Source organism: Rhamphochromis sp. 'chilingali' (genome assembly GCF_963969265.1).
Source record: "Rhamphochromis sp. 'chilingali' genome assembly, chromosome: 21".
NCBI lineage: Eukaryota > Metazoa > Chordata > Actinopteri > Cichliformes > Cichlidae > Rhamphochromis > Rhamphochromis sp. 'chilingali'.
The window spans coordinates 30,967,302-30,991,243 of record NC_137949.1 but is presented as its reverse complement, the minus strand read 5'-3'; the positions used below and the strand labels follow the sequence as shown (position 1 = coordinate 30,991,243).

At 40.6% G+C, this 23,942-nt stretch overlaps 2 protein-coding genes and 1 long non-coding RNA gene across 3 annotated transcripts; 1 reads left to right on the top strand and 2 right to left on the bottom strand.

The window, feature by feature from the left end:
• Positions 1 to 6,435: 6,435 nt before the first annotated feature.
• chrm5a (cholinergic receptor, muscarinic 5a) lies at positions 6,436 to 19,703 on the top strand. Its single transcript, XM_080871467.1, has 2 exons — positions 6,436 to 7,021; positions 18,037 to 19,703. Exon 2 carries the CDS (start codon positions 18,113 to 18,115, stop codon positions 19,688 to 19,690), a length of 1,578 nt encoding a protein of 525 aa, XP_080727593.1. The 5' UTR covers positions 6,436 to 7,021; positions 18,037 to 18,112; the 3' UTR covers positions 19,691 to 19,703.
• Positions 10,754 to 13,098, bottom strand: LOC308389882. The gene is made up of 2 exons (XR_013970352.1): positions 11,968 to 13,098; positions 10,754 to 11,497 (listed from the first exon to the last, which is right to left on the bottom strand). It is a non-coding gene; the product is annotated as an uncharacterized lncRNA (long non-coding RNA).
• Positions 19,704 to 19,810: 107 nt separating the features above from the next.
• Positions 19,811 to 23,851, bottom strand: LOC308389881 (fibrinogen-like protein 1-like protein). Its single transcript, XM_080871475.1, has 3 exons — positions 23,649 to 23,851; positions 23,290 to 23,446; positions 19,811 to 21,721 (listed from the first exon to the last, which is right to left on the bottom strand). Exons 2-3 carry the CDS (start codon positions 23,432 to 23,434, stop codon positions 21,027 to 21,029), a joined length of 840 nt encoding a protein of 279 aa, XP_080727601.1. The 5' UTR covers positions 23,435 to 23,446; positions 23,649 to 23,851; the 3' UTR covers positions 19,811 to 21,026.
• Between the last annotated feature and the right edge of the window lie 91 nt (positions 23,852 to 23,942).

Genomic DNA, 23,942 nt, shown 5'->3' with positions numbered 1-23,942 from the left:
AGGGGTGATAGTACTGATGAACTGTGAGTATAAAGACTCCCTGAAGAATAAAAAGACTCCAAGTATCAGCTTAAGAAAGAAGATTTATTGCAGTAGTGCTTTGTTCTGGACATCTCCTCATCCATAGAGGATAGTTACTGGCGTGATGGTTCTATTTTGCTGCTGTTATGATGTGCTTTCCCTTTTTCGGGATTTTTACATCTCTTACCTCGGATAGAGGCAGATGGAGGCATTCAGCGGGCGGCCCTGAATTACAGTAATTAAAAAGACACAGACAGCCCTGCAAGGCCAACCCCACATGAGAGCAGGGCAGCGCCAAGGGAGGCAAGCAGAGGCAGAGCAAAACACATCTGATATTTATCGTTTTTCATTCTTTTTTTTTCACGTTCTCTTGGTTTTTACTTTGGGGTTAAACCGAGGCTAACTGTGTTGAAAAGGTGTTTAACTTTTTCTTCTCAGACGAGTCTCTGTGACATCGACCTAGCATATTTGAAGCCTTGACACCCATTTTTGGCCCATAATTTAAACGGACCGTGACTGATAGCGAGTCTGGACATCTTGTACACAGTATGTGCCCAGCAGCATCTGCTTCAGTATGCACATGAGCACATACATAATTCACACACCTGCACAAACAAGGACAATGTCGAGTCAGTGAGCCAGCGGTGTGAAAAAGGGGGAAAAAGTCGAATCCAGCTGTGCTTACTTGTTATTCTCCTTTTCATTTTGTAGGGCTGTGTGTTTGTCAGGCACATTCGCTCCTAACTTTAGTTCAAATCCAGATATTTTACGCCATACGAATAAATTCTGTGCAGTCATCCACGTACTGTTTACGCTTTGAAGTTCATTTCAGCTATTTCGAAACAAATGCCAAGTGCAAAGTTTAGCATATTTATTCTGGTGATAGACAGTACTGTGCAATAAGAAATACATTTTACAGCCAACATGAAAAATGCTTCACTGTCACAGAAAACTCACATCACTAATTAATAATTAGTAAGGCAACAAAGCTACAGGACGTCATTGTGCCTTATCAAGAAATAATCCATCATCATATGACAACACAAAGTGTAATGTTTATAACTATATAATATATTATTATTATTATTTTTCTATGGCTCAAATAAACAAGATATCGATTTGTGTCGCAGGTACAAAGTTTGACTCTTTATGGTAAGCTCCACCTTCATGCTTTAGTTGCATATAGCGACAGACAGATGTAGGAAAGAATTCAATAAAGCCACTATCTATATACACGCACCACAAAGCATGCATGTGTTCAGCCATTCACATGGCAGCATCTCAGTGCATAAAGGCATGAAGACGGGATTCAGATACTGCACAAGTAAAACGAGCATCACAGTGGTGAAGAAAGGCGATGAGTTTCAATTTCTTCCGCAGCATTCGGACGGTAGGGTCAGAATTTGGTGTAAACAACATGAAAACTTGTATCCGTCCCTCCTCGTATCAACATATCAGGCTGGTGGTGCTGAGGATATTTTCTCTGTACAGTTTTTGCCCCTTTTGTACCAGCTGCGTATCATTTAAACACTGAGCATTGTGGCTGACCATGTCCGCATGACCGCAGTGTACCCATCATGTCACAAAGCTCAGATCATTTCAAACTGCTTTCTTGAACACATCAATGAGTCACCAGATCTCAGTCCAACAGAATACTTTTGGGTTGTGGTGAAACAGGAGATTCACATCGTGTAGTACGTGCACTTACCTGCACACCAACACATGGGCGCAAGGGAGACGCCTTGGAAATTTGCACATTCTGACTCTTAGGATAATTTCTACAAGCGTTCACGTGTGCAGGAGATGTGTGAGAAAAGGTTTAAGAAGCACGCTAAACTTACACATATTGTGCTAGTGTTCAGTGATAACAATGTCGTAACATCTGAGTCTAAAGTTGTGCTTTGGTGCTATGAAAAAAATGCGAGTAACTGTAATTTTAGTGGAGAAAGTTTGACAGGACGGCTCTGTTTGACTGCTCACTTGTATGGTGTTACAGACAGCCTCACATTTGAAATGCTATATTCTAATGGTAGTGCACTGTCGCTTGACAGTAAAAAGCCATTAACTACTGCTATTAGTCATGCATGCTTTTGCAAAATAAATAAACAAAAAAATAAGTTGTTTACATGTAACGTAAACATAAAAATGCAAATGCTATCTGTGTGTTATGAGCATTCCAGTGAGCCTCAATTAATGCTGCTTCGAAGTGAAAGTGCGCGGTATATATTTGGCTTCTTAATTAATATAATTATAATATAATTATCCTGTACTTTGTGGGGCTGCGGGATAAACCTTTATCCAGTTGGCTTTCTCTTTGCATGACAAACACTCACACCTGCACAGGTTGGACCCGGTCTCATCCAGACAAGGTCATTGTTGTTGACGCAGGAGTGTCTGAAGAGTCGGTGTTGGATGTCCTTAAAGGAGTAGAAACCACAGGTCTGCAAGAAGAGCTCAATCAGAGCTGCCTACCACCTAATCTCCTCTGTCAAGGCAACATTAAAGTTGCAGTGGAATGAGGGAGAGCTCATGTGCCACCCAGCTCCGGCTGATTGAGGAAAGCCAAGCCCTTGACAGACACTTAATTTAGAGCCTAGTTTTAACATGAAATGATCCAGAGCTCTGATGAAATGGTGGAAAATTTCTAATATGTCTTTAAACGTTGTATGTGTGCAGTCATTCGCTTGGAAAATTAAAAGCTCTGTGTATCTTATCATCTTAAGAGCACCAAAAAGGACAGCCTTTTTCTTCTCTTTTCGCTTTTTTACTAGGGGATAAAGGAGAGTGCCGCAGCAGGGCGACCTGTAAATCCGCTCAAACAGTGCAAGTTATTGGCAAATCATTTTGTCAAAAAGGAGTTGTTGCTTGGGGATGTAGGGAGAAAAGAAAGGCCTGACAAGCAGATAAACATTTGTTGCACATCTAAGCCGGGACATCAGAGGAGTCGATTCTTTCAGCCAGAGTGGAGGGCCACGCATGTCAGAGATCAGCTAGATTAAAGAGGTCTCCAAAGTGAGCTATTAATCGCTGCGTCTTTATTGTTTATATTGATAGAAGCTAATGTGATTTGGCTAAAAAATAATAATAATAAAAAAAGAGGGGATGAGGGCAGTAATGGATCAGTCCTTAACTCCTAAAACACTTCAATAATAAGCTTGAGGATAGACAGAGAGACGGAAGAGATATTAGAGCTGCACAAAGTAGAGGCTGATCTTTTTTGCCAGCATATGGGTGCACAATTGGGTCAGGAGATAAGCAAGCCCCCGTGGACTGTGGACAGATGCAATCCATCTCTCGCTGCGTTGATGTCCTCCCCCATCTTGTCTCTCTCGCAGGCAGGCAGGGACCAGACCATGACCTGTGGAAAAACGGTCGTGCCTTTAGGATGCAGACGAACGGTGAGGATGATGCCTGGATGCTAGCGAGGTTTCCCTGCTTTCCTGACATCTGCTTTCATGAGATATCAATAGGGAGGAATGTGATTTTGCTGAGAGGGTTGAGGCGAGTCCAAATCAAAAAGATATCCACTGCAGCTCGCTGAGGTGCGCTGGAAAGTCATCATATTTTAGCTTTAAAGGCAAAAGGTCACATTTTAAAGTGGATATAATTCAAAAGTTAGACATTTCTAACCAAGGCAATGATGCACATGTATGCAAATTTGCACTTTTCTGTGTGCATGTCAGTGTGTGGATTTGTCACGTAAAAATGATGGCTGCACTGTAAACTTTGTGCAGGTCAGCGATTCTGTGGTAATGATGAGCAAGGTGTCTGTCCTTTGTCCTGCTGCCTGGAAATCACATTAGATTAGACTGTCAAGCAGGGCGGAAGGTGTAGCGGTGGGTGGGGTGGGTGTATGCCGTGCTTTTTTAGAAGGGACGTGGTGGGATTTTCACAAAGCACATCAGTCACGCCACTCGCATCTAGCTCTGATCCGGGAGTAAAATCATCTCAGTGTGAGAGCTGCATTATAATAAATGTCAATATGAAGTGCAGGAGTGAGTGTCATCTGTATATTATCCACTCGCCAGCCTGTATTGCTCCACAGGGGGAAGAGCGGCCCTATTCTCTGCAACGCAGAAGTCTAATCATTTCATAGCTGGGTAATTAATTTTCAGTTTTCGCCTTTGCTTTATTTATTACTTCCATATTCCTGATTATGGATTTTGTTTCCTGTGAGGGACTTTCTATTAGCTGATATACAGACATGGTGAAAATCAAAGATTCACTCAGTTTGTATTACTTGTATTATTCCAGTTTGTAAATAAATTAGTATGAGCCGATGTATTCAGACTGCTTGTTCCCGAGCTTTCTGTTAGGTGCCTGCTGTGCCAACTATTTTGTTACAGTTAATAAGATTTAAGAAGCTTGAAATGTTAAAGAAGAAAAAAAAGAAGAAGAAGGAGAAAAAAAACAGCGCGTGATAGTGAAATCATTTTCCTTTCTTTCTTTTTTAATCGATCATGTATGAATCAGCTACATGTACAGATTATGACAGAATTCAACAACAAGTACAATCTTTATTTGCCACACACACAGTCATGCAGAGTACAACATGTAATGAAATGCTTGTGTCCAAACTGTGGACAGGCTGCAGACGTATCCACGCCATTCCAGGGCCTGGTTTTAGCATGGTGGGGGTCTAGCCAGGACCCTTACTGGATACAGGGTGGGAATGGAACTTGCGACTCTCGCTCCAAACATGTAGTCTTCCAGCAGCCATGGATTATTAGCCGTGAAAATTTCATTTAAAAAAAAAGCATTTCCCAAGTCCTGTTAAACAAAGCAAGGAATTTTTTAACACAGTTTTTATTTTGAATACTGACATTATGTTACAGTAGTCTGCAAACAGAAACAAAAATTTCACAGGGTCAAAATGCAAAAAGTCAGTTTTTTCTCCTTTTAGCTGGACAACAGCTTGCAGTCATTTATTGTAGTTTCCATAAATGTCTCCTGAACAATCTCAGGCTGTTCCTCCTCGGTCACCCCACAGATTTGCTTCGCTACCGTCAATAAGACCAGTGTTCACTTTGGTTTCCTGAAGCTTATTCTTCATCCTCAGCGACGTATGTTTTAGGTCATAGTTGTGTTGAAAGACAAAACGATGAACAACGCCCAGTTTTGCTGCTGACTGCTTGAAGTTCTTCTTTTAACATCTTCACTAATTCTTTTCCCTTCCAGCTTTACGAGATTCCCTGTACCAAACTCACTGAAGCATCCCACAGCATGATACACCCACCGCCATGTCTCACTGTGGGGAAACAGCTCTAGTTTCATCTCATGACCAAAGGATGTGCTTTCAGTCACTCTTTGTTCAACTTGTCTTTAAAATGCTTCTGCAGAAGTGGAGTCCCAGCTCAAGTAATGACTGGAACCATTGCTGAAGTTATATATATATATATATATATATATATATATATATATATATATATATATATATATATATATATATATATATTAAAAAAAGTAAAGGAAATTTTTGACAGAAACTTTACATTTCTAATAGTAATTTTGTCCTCATCTGCATGTTTCCAAGCAGGGTGCTGACTCGCAAGGTGAGTCAATTTTCTCCTGCAAGCTAATCAATATGCAGATTACAGATGAACTAGATAAGGAAAAAATGTGCTATTTTCTACTGTTCAAAGTAACACATTGGCAGCAACTTGATTTTATTGGTGTATCTCTCTGGTGATCTGATTGGAGCTCATGGGACTGATAGGCACCCTTTATCCGGATTAAAGCATCTCGACTGTACACCCATCCACCAGTTTGCTAATCCCAAGCAAATAATTCCCTAATAGCCACACACGCATAGACACAATCTCACACACAAGGGTGCTGGTAAAAAAAACAAAAAAAAACCATCTGTCACTTTAGTAGTCTGCTTATCTGGCCCAGCCATGGCAGTACTCTCCCAAGTGAGCACAAAGGCAGCAGTGGTGTTTTATGTTCTGCAGATGAGTTTGCTGATAGCCACACTGCTTCAGCCTCAGTGCTGTTCAAACAGTGAGAGAGCAGCGATAACCAGGGTCACTGTCTCTTATTGCACTTCTGTAAAACACAGACAAAGGACATACCATTGGAGGTAATTAATGGTTCGTGTGACACATGTAGCCACACAGTAACAACGTTTGGTTCAATTGGTCTGACTAAACACCACCCTCGCCGCCACCTCCACACACGCACTCCCTCTCGTGCTCTCCCTCCCACACCCACACCTTCCAAAACGGACCCCTTCAATCCACCCGGCAACCTCCTCCCCCCCTTTTCTTTTCTTCTTCTCACACTTTGTGGGCTAAGCTGCATGCTCACTGTCCCGAAACGTGATGAACCATCCAGCCCTATGGGAATTTCTCCTCCCAGTTTGCTAGCGTCAGCTACATCTGTGTCTGTGTAGTTCCAACAGCAGCAGCAGCAGCAGCAGTGTGGCAATGGCAGTGACTTGGCTCAGGCATCAGACTGGCTCTCAGTGACATTCTGCTTCAACTTGACTGAGAGGCAGCACCGTTTCCACTCAGCTCAGACAAGCAGGGAAACTTCTCTCCTGCTTTTATTCTTTGGCTCTGGCTTAGATTCTTATTTAATTTATTAATGCCAGAGGAAGGATCCCTTGCAACTTTAAGGATACTTGTCTCATCTGGACAGACCAGACCGCTTTGGACAGCTGAGAATAATGTGATGCCGTACGCTGCGCCTCTTGAGCAGGGATGACCGAAATCTTCCGGTACCCACCCTCCTCCTCCCACTCTCCGTCAGCTTTCTCCTGAGCCTCTGCGTTCACACTTTTCCCCAAGACCCCTCCGGCACGCAAGGGTCAAGTCAGCAGGATTTCTCATCCACCACAATCCTCTCTCCAACTGTGTTGTGAGCCTGTTCCTCAGCACCATACTTGAGGAGAAAGGCTTCCCAAGCAAAACAAAGGGATTAAAAATGAACTTTGCTCTCACCAGGAGACACGGTCTTCCCTTAAACAGAAGACTGTGAGATCTGATGAAAGTCAACTGTGAGTATTCCTCTTTTTCCCCCCCTTTACATCAGTGGTTTGTTTCACAGTCTCCTGAGAATCATGCCCTTTCTGATTAATGCACAAAGGCATGACCTGGATTCAAGAGGAAATAGCATCATGTGTGCACAAGTGCATGTCTGAGAGGTCTCGGCATGTTTTTTTAATGTAGCCTTTTACCTTAATGAATGCAGCAGAGCTCCCAAAAAGATTTGTACATTTATTCTTCAGGCAGACATGCTGTCCAGAAAAGCACCATACACTACATTATATGTGCATCTATTAGCCATATGTCAGTTGTTTTAAAAAAGTTGCTGCTCCTAATTATTGCTAAGTCAATAAAGCCTTGACTCTTCACATATCTTAATTATTTTCTCCTTAATTGCTTTGGAGTTTTAATTTTAGATTCCTGAATGCTTTGATAACCTACACACATTTTTATGTAGATGCTTAATCTGTCTGTAGTTGTGCTGTTTTATTGCACAATCATATTTCTACCCCACACCATCTCCTCTCCAGCCCTCCAATCACCGTCTTTAGCCTCGTCTTAAAACATCTGATAATAGCGCATATATTTGATTTTCTTCTGCACACTTCTAAAATGTTTAATTCATCTTCTTTAGTTGAATTAAACAAGCAAAGAAAGAAAAAAAGGCATTTTGATTCACTTCCACAAAGCCAATCGATCTTTTCCTTCAAAAGCTAAAGCTCTTTTCTTCCCTTCCCCTCTCTGATTAACTGGAAATGACAAAACAGAGAAGGATTAAGCAGTGAAGCGTGATTTTAACGAGTCCTTCCTGTCCCCACAGACCTTGTGAGGTGTTACAACAAACGTTGAGAGGTGCTCGTGCTCTTGAGAAAAATCCTGGAAGCAGTTACCATGGAACAGTAATGGCAATGTTATGGACGAGTAGTCTGTTTTACCACCAGAAACATCCACTATTATATTAGTAAAATTAGGATTTTATGGTGAAACATTTCACGTTTTCAACTTGGGAGTTTTCATGCTCAGATGTACCATGTAATGGTGTGCAGTCTCACATGTGTTCCTCCCTCAGCTGCTTGGTTCTTCCAATATCTTTTGTTGTGCAGACAAAAGTAATATCAGCGCAGAGGAAATGGGGCGAGTTGGGAACAAACATCAGAAAACCCAGAGGCACAAACGATATTTAGCAAATTCTTCACACAAGAATTCAAATGAGCCAGATCATTATCCAAATGATGGGGTCTTAATGAAATGTTGTAGTCACTCATAAAACAGTACTCACTGTTATTGTTTTATTCCCTCCAGTAGCTGCCAAATCTATGCACATCACAATATTCGCCTAACGATCGTGGTCCTCATTTCTCACGGGAGGAAAGCTGTAATTTAACTTGTGCTGGTTTGAAAAACAAAACTGTTAAGCAGCAAAACTCGTATTTTGATCTTTTCCTTTAGCTGATTTTATCCTACACAATCATCCTTTTACCGCTAATGCTTAAATATCTGTGCTTGGCAGCAGTTCTTAATGTGAATATTTTTATTTGTTCTTTCCCCGTCAGTGGCACAAACGTGATTCAAGCAATATCGTAGAGCCACCCTCCTCTTCCAGAATCGAGAGCTCTTAGCAATAGTCCAGTGAGCTGACTGCAAACCATCAGCTCTGGGCTGATTTGCACATCGCCCATCATGCAGATGCATGCCCTACAGTATGGTTGCCTCTGTTTGCTTTCCCTTGACTTGTCTCTGTGTTGCTTTCTCTTCCTTCTGATGATCACTCTCATGTCCTTTCCCTTTTACTAATGCCACACACGCGCTATTTGAGTTTGTGCTTTTCGCTGTGCTGTGCATTTGTGTTTCCACCAAAGGACAATGTAAAGAAAGGTTACCTGTGACTAGGAGGCTCAGTGGGGGCAGTGTATGAGGCTGCTGCACAGGAGCCCTGATGGCGAGGTGCCAGAGGACCTGCAGGAAGCCAGCCTTCGACCAGATTTGTGCTACCTGTGCGGACTCACACTGTTAATCACTGGATCAATGACCATTACTTATGCATACCAACACAATATTTGAGAGAATGGTCTGATAGCCTTAGTATGTATAATTAATAAGGGAGACTCAGTTTCCTTGGCAAGAGCAACACGATTTCTTTGCACCACTGTTTGGAGCTGATGCACTCTGCCTACTCCCCAGTGTACGTCACATTTGATAACAAGCTTCATCCATAAAAAGCTCCAAAAACAGGACACAACAGACGATATTCACTATTTATAGTGAGGCAGAGGCCATGTTTACTCCACAGTCTGAGTTCTGAGTGTACCATTAAAATGCTTCCTGCTTCGATTTAGAAGCTATTAGCGGGCTTGACTTGTTCTACCACTTGAGGTCAAGCAGCAGAACAAGTCTATTCTTTGTGTGTGTGCCTGTAAGCCTAGAACACATCAGTCATCAGTGAGTCAGAAATATCTCTGTGCACCTATCATCATTAATTCATTCTTTTCTGAAAAAGGGTAATCAGATTGCTTGCATCACAAAATTGGAAAAACTAACAGAAAAACCAAAGACAGCTAAGAAATAGTCCACGCCTGTGCGTTTTGAGAGTGTACCTGACTTATCTGGGCTCATCTGTGCTACGCCAGCAAACATGTTCACGCAAGACTGCCAAAGCTGTTATGTTTAGAGAGGGTAATATTTTCCAGGCCACATTAAATAGCCTATGACCATTGTAATAAAAAATGTATCAGATGACTATGTGGAAAGAGTGTGTGCCTCTCATAGTGATTAATAAAGATTTATTAGCTATGGGCAGCGCTGCTCAGCTTTATAGCTTCAACCAACCGTTAGGGTGTCCACTAGTAAATTTAACATTTATACTCTCACTTACCATCATTTGTGGCAAAAACACACGGCTGTTTCAGGAAGAAATGGGAAACAAAATAGAAGATGTGACCATAGATTGGATATTGTTTGCAGGATTAAAAAGTAAGCCATGAGAGAAGCGTCTTAAACCCGCATTCTTCTGCAAGAAGCTAAAAGTACCCAAAACGACTTCCAGTTAGTCATGGTAAAAGTGCGCCCTCTTTCTCTCATAAGGTTTCACGGATCAGGACATAATAAAAATCATCTGGCCCTTGGCGGATGAAAATTGGGTAAATACAACCTTAGATTAACCTTTTTAGAGGAAATTTAGCTAAAATGCACAGAGACCTTATGAAAAACTCAGTACAGCCTTACTGTTTCCATAGGAGTTAAGAGGGTAAGTAGCAGCCAGGTACTGCTTATTAAATACACTTGATTAACTGATCATCAGAAATTGTGAGCACCTCTATAAAAGAAGAGATTTTGGCACACTGTAAAAAGAATAACCCTATTCAAATTAAAAAAAATGATGTCCAATTGTCACATCCAAAATATTTGGCTTCAGAGAATCCAAATTGAGTCACTTGATTTGACCTGATACTTTTATGTTGATATAAACAATATTACTAGACTTGACTGAAACTTTAAATTTTGCATTGATCCAAATTGATTTTTTTACATAGAACCATATTTTAATTATTGAACCAAGCTAATATATTGAAATTTAACCAACCTAATGTATTCACATCGAACCAAATTAACATGAACTAATATGTTTGTGTTGAAGCCAGGTAATTGATTTACATATATTCAAACTATATTTTTTACATTTCATTTTATTTCAGTTCAAAAATGCTCTGCATTTCCTATAAAAAACAAGACAGTTGGCCAACCAATTATTTCAAAATTATTTATTGTTCCAAACCATTTTAACTATAATCAATAGAGAGGATTAGTAATATACAGATTTAGTGCTACGGCAGAAATGATTAGAGAAATGTTTGTTTTATAAAACCTGCAACCTTTTGAAAACCAGTATAAAACCTGCAACCTGTCTAAAACTGGCATAAAACCATTATAAAAACTCTTTTTAAACCAATTTGCAAGTACTCAAAAATGTTTATATGTGCACTGTGCCTGTACAATGTAAAAAAAAAAATCTACACATGTATCAATGAAATCAACTTAAATCTCCCTTTCAAATGGGTGTTCTTATAATTTTTGAATGTAGAATACCACTGCAGGCCAACCAAGAAAATAACCAAGCACACATGCACATGCATGTGCACATACACATGCACACATGCATGCAAACACACTACTGTGCAGTGTTAAGTTCACAATTAAGTTTGCGAATCTTAGAGGTCATCTTGTTAAAGTCAAGCTCCATCATAATCTTTTGAAGAGCCTCAAAGGTGAACCTGAATCCTCGTGGATATTCCATATTAAGAGCATAACAGAGTCCAAAGACCATTGCCACTCCAGCTGCCACAGAAGGCAACTCATTCAGGACTTCCACACCATCAATGATTATCCCGATGTCTCGACGCTGATGTAGGAAGCTTGAGTTGTCCCTGAAGACGAAGAGTGCCATGGTGGTTACTCTGCAGCTCTTCCTCAGCTTCATCTTTCTGGGATATCTTGAGGTAAAATATGGAACAAAATGTACAAGTGAAGAACTGAAGTCTGGCACACCTGATAAATCTTTGACCATAATAAACTACTATTTTGATAGTTGTTTGGTCACAGACTATTAGAACAATTATTTGACTAATCAGATTGTGAATTGCATAATCATTAAATTAAATTTTCATAAATGTTCCACAAAGCCCAAGAAAAAAAAGAAAACAATACAGAACCCTAAGATATTAACTTGATGAGTTGATTAATCGTTGCTGTCCTACATTAATCACTGCATTTAATAGCAGAGTTGTCAAATTTACATCAAGAGACTGCATCTCATGTAGAGACAGAACAGATATGGACATACCATGTATTCTTTTATCAAGTCCTCAACACATCAGCAAGGTGAATGAGAGGATAATGATGGAGAGTCTAGATTATTATGAAATGTTTAAAAAGGATGTGCAGTGTAAATGCAAAATGATACCTGTTCAGATTAAATGAAAATGTATGCTTCAGCCATGGAATGGATGGAGCGATCTGTGGTTCTGAAAGCATACAGAAAAAAAAGAATAATGTTACTTCTCTATAAAACACATTACATAGAAAAACCAAGAAATACGTAACATGACATACCAAACAGTCTACAGACCAGCCATTAGCGACTAAGTTTGGCATAGGGTCAATTTTTTGCTGTTAAAATTAAAATTTCTTCAGAAAATGCACATTTTTCCGAGCTGCGCCTGAAAGTCAATTGAAGGAATTAGTCTTATGTCATTGATCTTATATGCTGGCTTGTTATTTCTGTCTCTAAATCATGCACATTAATAATTATCTTTTGCGCTCGGTGTACACACACATAACACACAGATATTTATATGAAGAGAGACAAACGTGCGCGCACAAACACAAGCTTGTGTCTAGAAACCGCGAGCTCACCAGAAAAATTCAAACGAAGCGGAGCACGGAGTTATACTATGAATGTTATGAACTATGAACTTATGCTAGCTAGCTTTATCCACCACCGATGCATCGTGGTAACGCTAGCTAGTTAGGCAAAAAGCCGTTTTTTACCAGTATACTAACTTGTATTCCCGACTGTGATGGTCGGTTTCTGGTAACCAGTTCTAACGTTGCGCAGGATAGCTAGCTAGCTTATAGCTAGCAGCTACAATCATGCAAAAATTAGGGGTGGCTGTCGACCCAGCTTAAATGGGGTTATTTTCTGCAATTTTGGCAATACAAATTATAAAAGCTTTTGTAACACACTTGGCTTTACTTACGTTTATTTTCAGATGAAATTAATCAAAGATGTGACATGATGTTTCCAGCAGCCATGCAGAATAAAAATGGGTCCCGGTCTATTTCTGGTGGGCGTGTTCAAGTGCAAATCACTTTGACTCAAATTAAAGATATTATCTGTTCAACATGAAAAGAAATATATGTTTTGAGAGAAATCAAAAACTTTGCGTTGTGTCCTTTGTACAGATATTTAGTTTCATCCAAATCAAAAGTGGTATTTTAAAATGCAAAAAGAAAGGGTTTCACAATCAAATCAATGATTTTATTCTGTTTTGAATGGCACTTATTAGATTGAATGAATGACTGCATGTTAGACTTTTTTCAGTGCAGTTTGCTGGTCAGATGTGTTAACAGAATTTGCAAGAAGGAAAGACGTCAGCAACAACATCAGTCTGGATATGAGTATAAGGTCATTTAGAACCAACTGGAAGTCTGTCATTCGACAGAGAGAAAGATTATTCACAAGTGAAAAACAATCAAGACAGTTGCCAACTTTCCACGAGTGGACGTCACAGCACACGCCAAGGTCAGACTGTGCAATGCTCAGAGAAATTGCAAAAAACCTCCCAAAGGCTACATCTCACACCCTACAGGCTTCAGTTAGCATGTTAAATGTTAAAGTTCCTGACAGTACAACTAGAAAAAGTCTGAAGAAGTACGGCTTGTTTACAAGGTTTGCCAAAAGAAAGCCTCTTTTCTCTAAAAAGAACATGGCAGCATGAGTTAGCATGACTTGCAAAGTTGTTTCTGAACAAACTAAGACTTCTGGCACCTTTTTCTATGCTTAAGTGTTTTCTAACATTCACACTCTTATGGATGCATCTAACTTAGGGTTAATATTTTGCTCAAGGATATTTTGCCTACAGACTGGACTGAGCAGTCAGGGAGTGAACGACCAAACGTCTGATTCCTGGGGGACCTGCTCTGCCTCCTGAATAACTGCCACCCCAAAGTGATGTGGCTCAAAGACCCCAACAGTGGAGATGTTTGGCCATAATGCAAAGTGCCACATTTGGTGAACATGAAACACAGCATATCAGCTCATAGTGTCCGAGTGGCGGAGGGTTTGAGGGGTGATGATTTGGTGTTGTTTTGCAGGGACTGGACCTGGGTACCTTGCAGTTAACTATGAACACCTGTGTATACCAAAGTATTTTAGAGACAAGTGAGAGGCCATCCAAAGCGTGCCAAAAATGAGTCAGGAGAGACCACCTACAACCAGCAAATCTCCAATAGAATGGCTGAAAAACAAAAGAATCAAGATATTGCAATGGTTAAAGTCCAGACAGTCTAGAGTTAAGCAAGGACCTTCAGAGAACTGTGCATAAACAAATGCCTCAATGAAATGAAGCATCGCTGTATAGAACAGATGGCCAAAATTCCTCCACAATGATGTGAGAGACTGTTACAGTCACACAGAACACAAAAACTCCAAGTTATTGTGGCTAAAAGTGATTCAACAAGCTATTAAATCATGGGATATAGTTCGTTTTTCATTTTTCGTTTTAGTCTTTGTTGAATAAATAATTACATGGTATAATATGTCATATGTTGTTGTTTATCTGAGGTTATATTTGCCTAATTTTAAGACCAGCTCAGAACCAGATAATTTTTTATCATATCCTGATATGTGAACCCTTAGAATTAAGGGTCGGTGCCCGATACCATGACTGAATATAGAAGTCTGATTAGTTCGTGGTCTCAGTTGCCAGCTTTTTGTGTCGTGACAAGTTGTAATATTGATTTTCCCAAAGCACTTCCATTTACAGTAAAATAGATGATGAAACAGTGTATACTTTAGGTCAGGCCTACCTTGTGATTGGAAAGCTCTGACTGTTTGACACCTGGCTTCAAAACTCCAAGATGCCAACATTGGAAGCACTTAAAGACTTAACAGGACTTTACAAAATGACGCATGGCATCAAGGTGGCAACATATGTGCTGTTTTTACAGTCTATGAATGGGGCTTAGTTAATACCTAGCTTGTGAACGTGTTGGAAGTTTGAGCAGCAGAATTACTTTGTGTTTAGCAGACCATAAAAAGAAACCAACAGGGAGTGAATATGGACTCCAAATGACAGTGATGCTATTCAACATGTTACTTTTGTCGTGCTACATTGACACTAACATGATGTTATCTGGAAGATGTTAACTGAGGCTGACATTAGTTTGTGTAATGAACATTGACAAATTGATCCATCTTTTGATGGGATCACACTAGCTGCAAAGTCCATCGTCAATTCAGTGTCTTATTTTAGCATGTTAGTGTCTCCAGTCTTAGTATATTGGCTACTGATAGTTGATTGATGCTATAAAAGGTCTAAAAAAGGAAGCCAACAAAGAAATTCCATTAACCTACATTATTTTAAATGGCCCACAGGGGAACACTCTGGTTTCCAAAGACTTCTGGTTATATTGAAGTCCAAGAGGCACCTTGCTCTATAATCTCAATAAATAATTTCATGTTGACTTTATGGATTAAATTACTAGTCATAGGTTGAAATCACTAGAACTTTAGGTTGATTTTGATTACAAGAGTCAGAAATGTGAATTATTAAGATTTGTGACTGAAGTCGTTAATCCTCAGTTTCACAGGAGTCACTGGTCACTCATCACATCAAGATTAAAAACACTAAGATGGTGATGGCAAAAACTCTCTCAGCTTGAGGCTTGTTATGGGAGTGGGTAATGTCTTTGGACTTCGGGAGGAAACCAGAGTACTAGAAGAGAACCCACTCAAGCTCAGGGAGAGCATGTAGTCTCCACACACAAGGGCCCCAGCTGGCCGGTGGGTTTGAACCCTCTTGCTCTGAGGCGACAGCGCCAACCACAGCATGCCGCCCATATTTGAAATTTGTAAATAGTTTATTCAAAGCAGGGTAATGATGCAGGGATTCGAGTAATGTGATATGAAATGCTATTCTATAACAAGATGAGGGACATTTGAAGTCCTGCCGGAGGACTCCAACTGTCGCACCGTCACTGTAATGTTATTTGTGCGGGCCTCAGGCTACCACTGGCACTCCTGCTTACCTGGCACTGTCCAAGAAATGCCTGTGAATAAGAACGTTATTTCTCAAGTGAGGTTGTGATTATATCCAGAGAATTACATTGCGGACAGCGATACATCTCTTTCTGGAGGAGTTATCCACCTGAGCGTGACGTTAAGAGAAAGTTTCCTTTTACCCGAGCTCAGACTCCAGCAGCATTTTCAGGATCACAAAATAATCTCAAAATAACTCTGACAAAGTCATTTTAAGTAAACTGGAGTTTAACGACTTTAGATTCAAAGATTTAAACAATTTTTTGTGCCTAAACTAAGGTTACCATTTGGGATACTGTTAGATATCTACATTTGGTTATTTACTTAGTAAATGAAAGTAGTCTTTTAGTCCAGGCTTAGTCAGCTAAAACATAAATGCTTGTATACGTGTCTGAAACCCAGTTCCACAACACTGACTGCTGTCCTAGCTGTGCCTGTGTTTTGGAACAGGCTGGCTGAGAGGGTAATATGTAAAGCTGTCTGTACCTACATGTGTGCCAGTACTCTGGCTGACAGCCTGAGGCTGCATTTGCTGCTACCCACATGGAGGTTATCTGCACTGAGTTCATTGTTGCTCTGCACTGAGAGTCTCAGAGCATCTGCACCTCCCCGATGGTAGATTCACCATATGCCGTAGCTGTATTATTTTCAGTCGAACAGAATAAGTGTGAATTTGAACATAAAGTTTTAGAGTTTGGAAGGTCGTACACAGGACACAGATGCTGGGCTGTAACATGGCGATTTCCTAATTTTAAGCAGACCAAGTGGCAGGGATGAAAATACCAGTGCCGTGGTGCCCAGTTGGCTGCAGCATTTCCTGAGGGAAGACTGACCGCTCTAGAAAGATAGAGGGAACGACAGCCTATTAACTCGTAGAAACAAGAGAAAAACTAGTGCCTCACAGCCAAGTAGCATTTATATATAAACAAATAGTCTACATGAATGGGTATGAATCTGTATCAGTTGTATATGCAAATATATTCAGTTTCACAGGATTTAATCTTGCTTCAGTAGATTTCAAACTGATCAAAGTCAGTGCAAGACCGCACAGATGTGTTTGTACTCCATGATAGACGAGGCATCAAGCCATAGCCATTTCCTACGGGCTTTGGGTGGATAGCCTCACACTCGCTATTAACTGTAGTTTCCAGCACAGAAGAACATTTTCACCTGGTCTAACCTGAGAGGGAGGAACCCTGTATGTTGTGAGCTTCCATGTGCATGTGCGATTTTTCACTGTGATCAGTTGTGAATTAATAGCTGTAGTGGTCACTTACTGTCCCTGCATTCATATGCTACTTTCCCCCCTACATCCAAGAAAATGCATTAGCAGGAGAAACCAAGCTAATGATCAAACATCAGGTTTGCCTACTTGCTAATTAAATGCGGTCCATCCTAAAAATGACAACAGACTGATACATGCAAATAAGCTGACAGCAAGTCTCAAGTGTATGCAGGCAATTACTACCTATACTGGATCTGTGAAATGATATATAATATATGTATAAATTAAACATCTTCCAGCAGATTAACGCTCCCTCCAAAAACATGTTAAATTGACAATCATGTCGACTACACACAATGCATGTGACTAGTAGCGCCACCAACCTTTCCAAGCATCTGACAATTGTTTGTAGGCTCGGGCCAATCACAAGCAGCAAACGTGTAACATAGTAAGTACACAAAAATAATAGATCATCACTTGATAGGTCTGCTCCATTCTGTTGGATATAAATTGATATTGCTTTATAAATAAATGTACTTATTTACTTAAGCAAATATATTAGGCGCTTCGAGTAGGGATATTTAAAATACTGTTTTATTTACACATGTAAAAGAAACTTGTTATTACAAATAGAACATATTTGTATGTGAGCGAACAATTCGTTTCTCAACAAGAATCTCAAAATGCAGTGAATATCTGTCAGAGAAGGATGATTACTAAAATATTCACTCTCTAAAATTGCAATGGCTGAATGAATAACAAAACTACAATCCCCATCATCACTTGTCTGTTTCAGAATTTCAGTTTTAACACAAGATAAAATCATTTGTCCTTTTTTGCATTTTGTCACAGACACAAACATATCAGCCTCAGTATTAACACCCCAACATGAATTTAAGTCCAGGTTTGACTAGTTCATGTACACTGAACTGCTGCCATCTAGTGGCAGACATACAGAGTAATGCTTCTTTTCTTCTTTTTTTCAGGAGGGCTTAGTGGAAATGACAAACCTGGTATTAAAGACTCCTGCGATACTTGGATGCCAATAACCAGGAGAAGGCCATGGAAGGAGAAAACATGAACTCCACAGTAAATACCAGCACGATGGATATCCACCTGGTCACCCACAGTCTCTGGGAGGTGATCACCATTGCAACTGTCTCGGCTATAGTCAGCCTCATTACCATTGTGGGGAATGTTCTAGTAATGGTCTCCTTTAAAGTCAACAGCCAGCTGAAGACAGTGAACAATTACTACCTGCTGAGTCTGGCAGCTGCAGATCTCATCATAGGTGTTTTCTCCATGAATCTATACACCTCTTACATACTGATGGGTTACTGGGCCTTGGGAAACCTCGCCTGTGACTTGTGGTTGGCATTGGACTACGTAGCTAGCAATGCCTCAGTCATGAACCTGCTGGTGATCAGTTTTGACAGATATTTCTCCATCACCAGGCCTCTAACTTACAGGGCCAAACGGACTCCTAAACGAGCTGGGATCATGATAGGTTTAGCGTGGCTAGTGTCACTTGTTCTGTGGGCCCCGCCTATTCTCTGCTGGCAGTACTTTGTTGGAAAGAGGACTGTACCCGAGAGGCAATGCCAAATCCAGTTTTTCTCTGAGCCTGTAATTACTTTTGGGACAGCTATTGCAGCCTTTTACGTCCCTGTATCTGTCATGACAATCCTCTACTGCAGAATCTACAAGGAGACAGAAAAGAGGACCAAAGATCTTGCAGAGCTTCAAGGGATTAACTGTTCTACAGAGTCTGGGGTGGCTCAGCCTCAGAAAACCATCATCAGATCTTGTTTTAGCTGTAAACTAAGTTCAGCATCACAAGACAGGAACCAGGCCTCGTGGTCCTCCTCCACCAGGAGCAACGCGGTCAAATCAGCGGCCACCACCAGCGATGAGTGGTCCAAAGCTGGTCAGCTGACCACCTTTAACAGCTACGCCTCCTCTGAGGACGAGGACAGGCCAGTGTCTCCAGGAGGCTTCCAGACCTCTTTTGGGAACCAGGCTTGCAAAGCCACCAAGAGTGGAGTATGCAGCGAGAGCGAGCAGCTCAGCAGCTACGATGAAGAGAGTTTCTTTCAGACGCCACCCAAAAGCAACTCCCAGAAGAGCAGCAAGTGTGTGTCCTACAAGTTTAAACCAGTGACCAAGGAAAGTCACACGGAGCACCAAAGCAGAAACGGAGACACGAAAATCACGTCGCCAACATTCTCCTCGGCCGAGTCCATGAGCGTTCCGTCCACCTCCACCATGTCCAAGCCCATAGACACAACGCTGAAGAGCCAGATCACCAAGAGAAAAAGGATGGTGCTGATCAAGGAAAGAAAGGCAGCTCAAACTCTCAGCGCCATCCTGCTGGCCTTCATCTTAACATGGACTCCTTATAACATCATGGTGCTGATTTCTACCTTCTGCTCTCAATGCATCCCCGTCTCCCTCTGGCACCTGGGCTACTGGCTGTGCTACGTCAACAGCACCGTCAATCCCATGTGCTACGCCCTTTGCAACAAGACCTTCCAAAAGACCTTCCGCATGCTCTTACTCTGCCAGTGGAAAAAGAAAAGGATTGAAGAGAAACTATACTGGTATGGACAAAACCCTGTGGTCAGCTCTAAAATGACATGAAGAAGTTGTGAGACAGTGGCTGTAAATCACATGTTTGCACCAATAACTTTGGCTTTATGAACTTGTGCATACGTATTAGGTGATATCAAAAGATATCCAGAGCCTAGTACATCTTATAGTGCTGCTCATTAATCAGTAGGTTTGCTATAGTGTATGGTAATTGCTGCTGGAAGAATATTATATATTTTGTACACTGTATGTAGGGTCAAAAATATACAAAACAAACCAGTATTTTTCTCCAAGTTGAAGCACATTTACGCCATTGATTTACACAGCAGCACACTTTGATATATGGAGACCATCGTGAAGTTGCTCCAGTCTAAAAAGTCAAGCTGATGCACTCATACCCAAAATGTCACAAGACACACAGAGCTCTTTAATTCTTAAAGTATTGTGCTTGTACTGATGAGGTGTATTTCCAAATGGCTGTCGTTGTTTTTATTTAAAAGGGCTAATATGCTTCATCGTGATGTCGGACTCTTGCTCGTTAAGTCAAGACACTTACTTGATGTTCATGAAAGCCTTTTAATGTGTGCCACTGTAATTTGTCCAATGAATAAATGTGTAGAGAGTCAGCTTCATTGTTTTGTCATCACTTGCTATGATTTTCATGTCGTGCGAAATCCCAGTGCAAAATACGGTTATAGGAATCATGCGTAAAAGGCATTAATGGATCACTTGAGTTTACCGATTGGGAATAACTAACTTGTTAATAATGTCAGTGTTTACATTGGAAGTTTTGTGGAGGATTTAACAGCTCACACTGTTTATGAATTCTCTTTATTACATTTTATTCTCAGGATATTTTCGTTTTCATTAAGCATTGAACTACAGTATGTTTTACTGTGGCTAAATCAATATCACTGTATTTCTGGCAAACTTGTAATGTACTGTGGAAAATATGTTGGTGCGCTGCTCCTTTGTGTACCCACTGAATGGAAGATGCCTTGCACAGGCTATTTTTTTTTATTATCTGTCATAAGCTATAATGCCATGAAACACTTCTTGGTAACTGTGATAAACCAGGAGTCTGCACTTGCAATTTTCAGAAAGAAAAAAACAAAACTAAAAAACATGCTTTGCTTCAAGTATACTGACTTGGTGTGTGATGGAAACAAAGCTAGAGCTAAATCTGTACTGCGACTTTTTACTGTATTTCAAGTTTGTGATGCGTTTTTGTTTCTTTTCAGTATTTTGTGATCATGTCCATGCATTTTTGAATAAAATGTGGTCAATAGAAGGTCCAGTAGTCACTACAAGAAAATCCCTGATATCACCCATTGTTGTGTTTAATGACAAAAACTCAAATCTGGCACAAATCCTGGGAATGACGTCCTTATAGCTCATCCTTCTTGCAGTCTCCACTCTGAATCAGTTTCACTGTGTCAGAAGGTCTCACCATCATCCATGCATACTTGCACAGCCGCTCCTTGTTGCAGTCTTTTTGCCAGTAGATGACATTTCTGCGATTCAGATTGGCGCCGGCGCAGGCGTCGTACCACCAGCCTCCTCCCGGCACCCCTTGAAACTCCAGTTTGGCACAGTTCTGGAAGTAGTTATCATTGTCTCTGTCTTTAGTGGTGAATTTCTGGTTGTCATGGAGATAGTTCTCTGTATCCAGCGTCAGAGCGTCTACGGTCGTTCCCTCAAACAACCCCAGTCTCAGTCTATAAGCTGATGCTTCATCCTCCACCAGGAATGGATCATACTCTCCCATCTTTGTGACAGCATCTTGGTCCACAAGTTTTATTCCTAGTTTATAGCGTGCAGGCCCACGGGTAAGCTGATGAAGGTAGTCATTCCCAAGCCAATGATCTCCAGTGATAAAACCAAAGCCTTTCTTATATTCAGCCCAAGTGCAATCAAAATTCACACTGCTATTCACAGTAATGTGCTGCACCACGGTCCAGCCTCCCTCCTGCATGGCACAGTAGGCCACAATGGGGGAGTCCCCTGGTTGGATCAGGTACACTCCGTCTCTGGCCCGGCCTGAAGAGGCCATCAGCATTTCATAGCAGTCTCTGGGCAGCACTGTTGAGCAATTAAACATCAGTCATATCAATCAGGGCAATCAGAATTACTTTATAGCTAAGAATTAGGCAGGTTTATCATATACATCACACATCGAGTCTATTACTCCATTACCAGCTTTTTTGATAATTACCACATATTTGTTTTGTCTTCATTTAGTACAAAAAGGTTTAACGTGTGAAAATGACAGTTATTTCACAAAGTTTATGTACTGATCCTCGACTCAGTGGAGTAGCTTTCTAAATTCTGTAATATTATCGTGATTGAAATGTGAAATTTAAATAACTTAAACAAATTACAAGCTGCTAGTAGGTGAGCTTTTCAGCTGCACATTCGTTTTGAAGTCTTCAAAAGGAGACGCAGAAGCTTTGTTTGCTTTTCCCAGTTTTTACACCAAGCTAACTAGCTTGCTAACATTAGCGTCTAGCTTAGAGAAACAGAACCGCCCCCCAACTGTTTTTCAAATTGCCAAACAACTTCTTTAAACCCAATCCATGCACAATTTGGTTATGTCTAATTTAAGGACCCCTCAGGTGTTCAGTGAATAGTTGCGGTCTGGTACAAACAATGCAGGTCAGGAATTGTAGTGATGTCTGAAAATTTGCTTACCTTGTATTACTTTCCACCCAAGGCATGATTAGATTTAAACACAAGTGCTAAAAGTCTATAAAAAATCCAGTACTTTATGAAAATGATCATTTTATTTATTTGAGGGACAAAATATCAGATCTTCTACTTTTGGAATCTGGTTTATTGTGCAGCTGTTGTGCAGCAATAAATAGCTTTAAATAAATTTACACATGGCCCAGATGGACTACAACATGTCCAAACCATCCTACTCCTTCAATTGTGCCTTGGAAAACATTTTTATGATGTCATGTTTCTTTTCTTCAAAGATAATCTTTCTAATATTACCAACAACCTTACGTGAACAGAAAGCTGTAGACAGGCAGAAATGTTGCTTTGAGAGAGCCGTGGCTTTCTGCTTGCAGCACTTGCAATGCACACTGCTCTTGTTCACTGTTCTCCTGATAATTTTCTTAAGAACATTGATATTAACCAATGTGAGAGAGGCCTTTACTTACAAATCACACTCTTGGAATAAAGTCTGCTGATCTGCTTTACATGGACAGGGTAACAATTCTGTCCAACATTTCTGAATGTGAAAGGACCGTCTGTCTGATCACATTCAAAAAATATGTTTCTGTACAAAATAATTTCTCAATGTTTCCCAGGTAAGCACAATAAAACATTGCTTTTCTAAAAGTTTTCTAATAGATTGCCTTTTAAAAATGCACAAATAACCTCAGAGGACCTAATGCTTATCATCAGTGAGTCAATAAGCGATTTGGATCTAGAGGTTGGAATTAAACTCACATCCACAAGAGTAATCTTCACAGATAATCACAGATATGAATGTATTCAGCGTTTAAAAAAAATCAAATGATTTTCCAGACTAGTGTTTTGAAAATTCTCCCAAATCATGTTCAGCTTTTGTCCAAATCCACAACTGAAACAGACAGGAAAGAAAAGTCAAACAGGAAGTGAAAGCCTGCATAAATAAATACCTCTCATTCCACGGTTCAGGACCAATTTATGCTCATCTGGTGAAAGGAGATTTAGGTTTTCAGCTTGGAGATGCTCCATGTCAAGTCCAGTCACACTAAGCAGCAGCAAAACCACTGCTGGCGACAGGCATCTCAAATACTTCATCCTTTACTTTTTCTGTGATCAAACCAACAGCATTTTTTTAGTGATATGAGCTGATGTAACAAATACAAAACTCTATCCATCCATCTATTTTCCTCCGCGTATCCAGGCCGGGTCTCAGGGGCAGCAGCCTAAGCAGACAACCCCAGACCTCCCTCTCCCCGGCCACCTCCTAATACAAAACTGTGCTGAAGAAATATAAAATCAAAGCGCTTACATTAAGTAGAGCCACCTGTGTCCTGAAACACAGTGTAGAAATGTGTTGTCTGTACCAGAACCGTCTCCCACTCTGTATTTGTCTCCTCTGATCGAATGACAAGCAGCAGAAACACAAACACAATGGCCGACAGCTGAGTTCGGATTGAGAGACTGAATTGCAGTGCCCGTGCCTAGCTAGAGTTGGACTTTATCCTCAGGTTCACCTTAAAATGATAGACACCAGTCCTCGACTTATCTGTGCAAAGTGAGATAAAACCCACATTTAAACACATATCTCTGCCTTACTTAAATC

What these genes read in the sequence shown, in the direction of transcription:
- chrm5a (XM_080871467.1), top strand. Translation starts at nt 18,113, where the DNA reads ATGGAAGGAGAAAACATGAACTCCACAGTAAATACCAGCACGATGGAT.
- LOC308389881 (XM_080871475.1), bottom strand. Translation starts at nt 23,434, where the DNA reads ATGAAGTATTTGAGATGCCTGTCGCCAGCAGTGGTTTTGCTGCTGCTT. An exon ending in CCTGAACCGTGGAATGAGAG is followed by an intron (nt 21,722 to 23,289) that starts GTATTTATTTAT and finishes ATTGCTCAACAG; the next exon opens with TGCTGCCCAGAGACTGCTAT.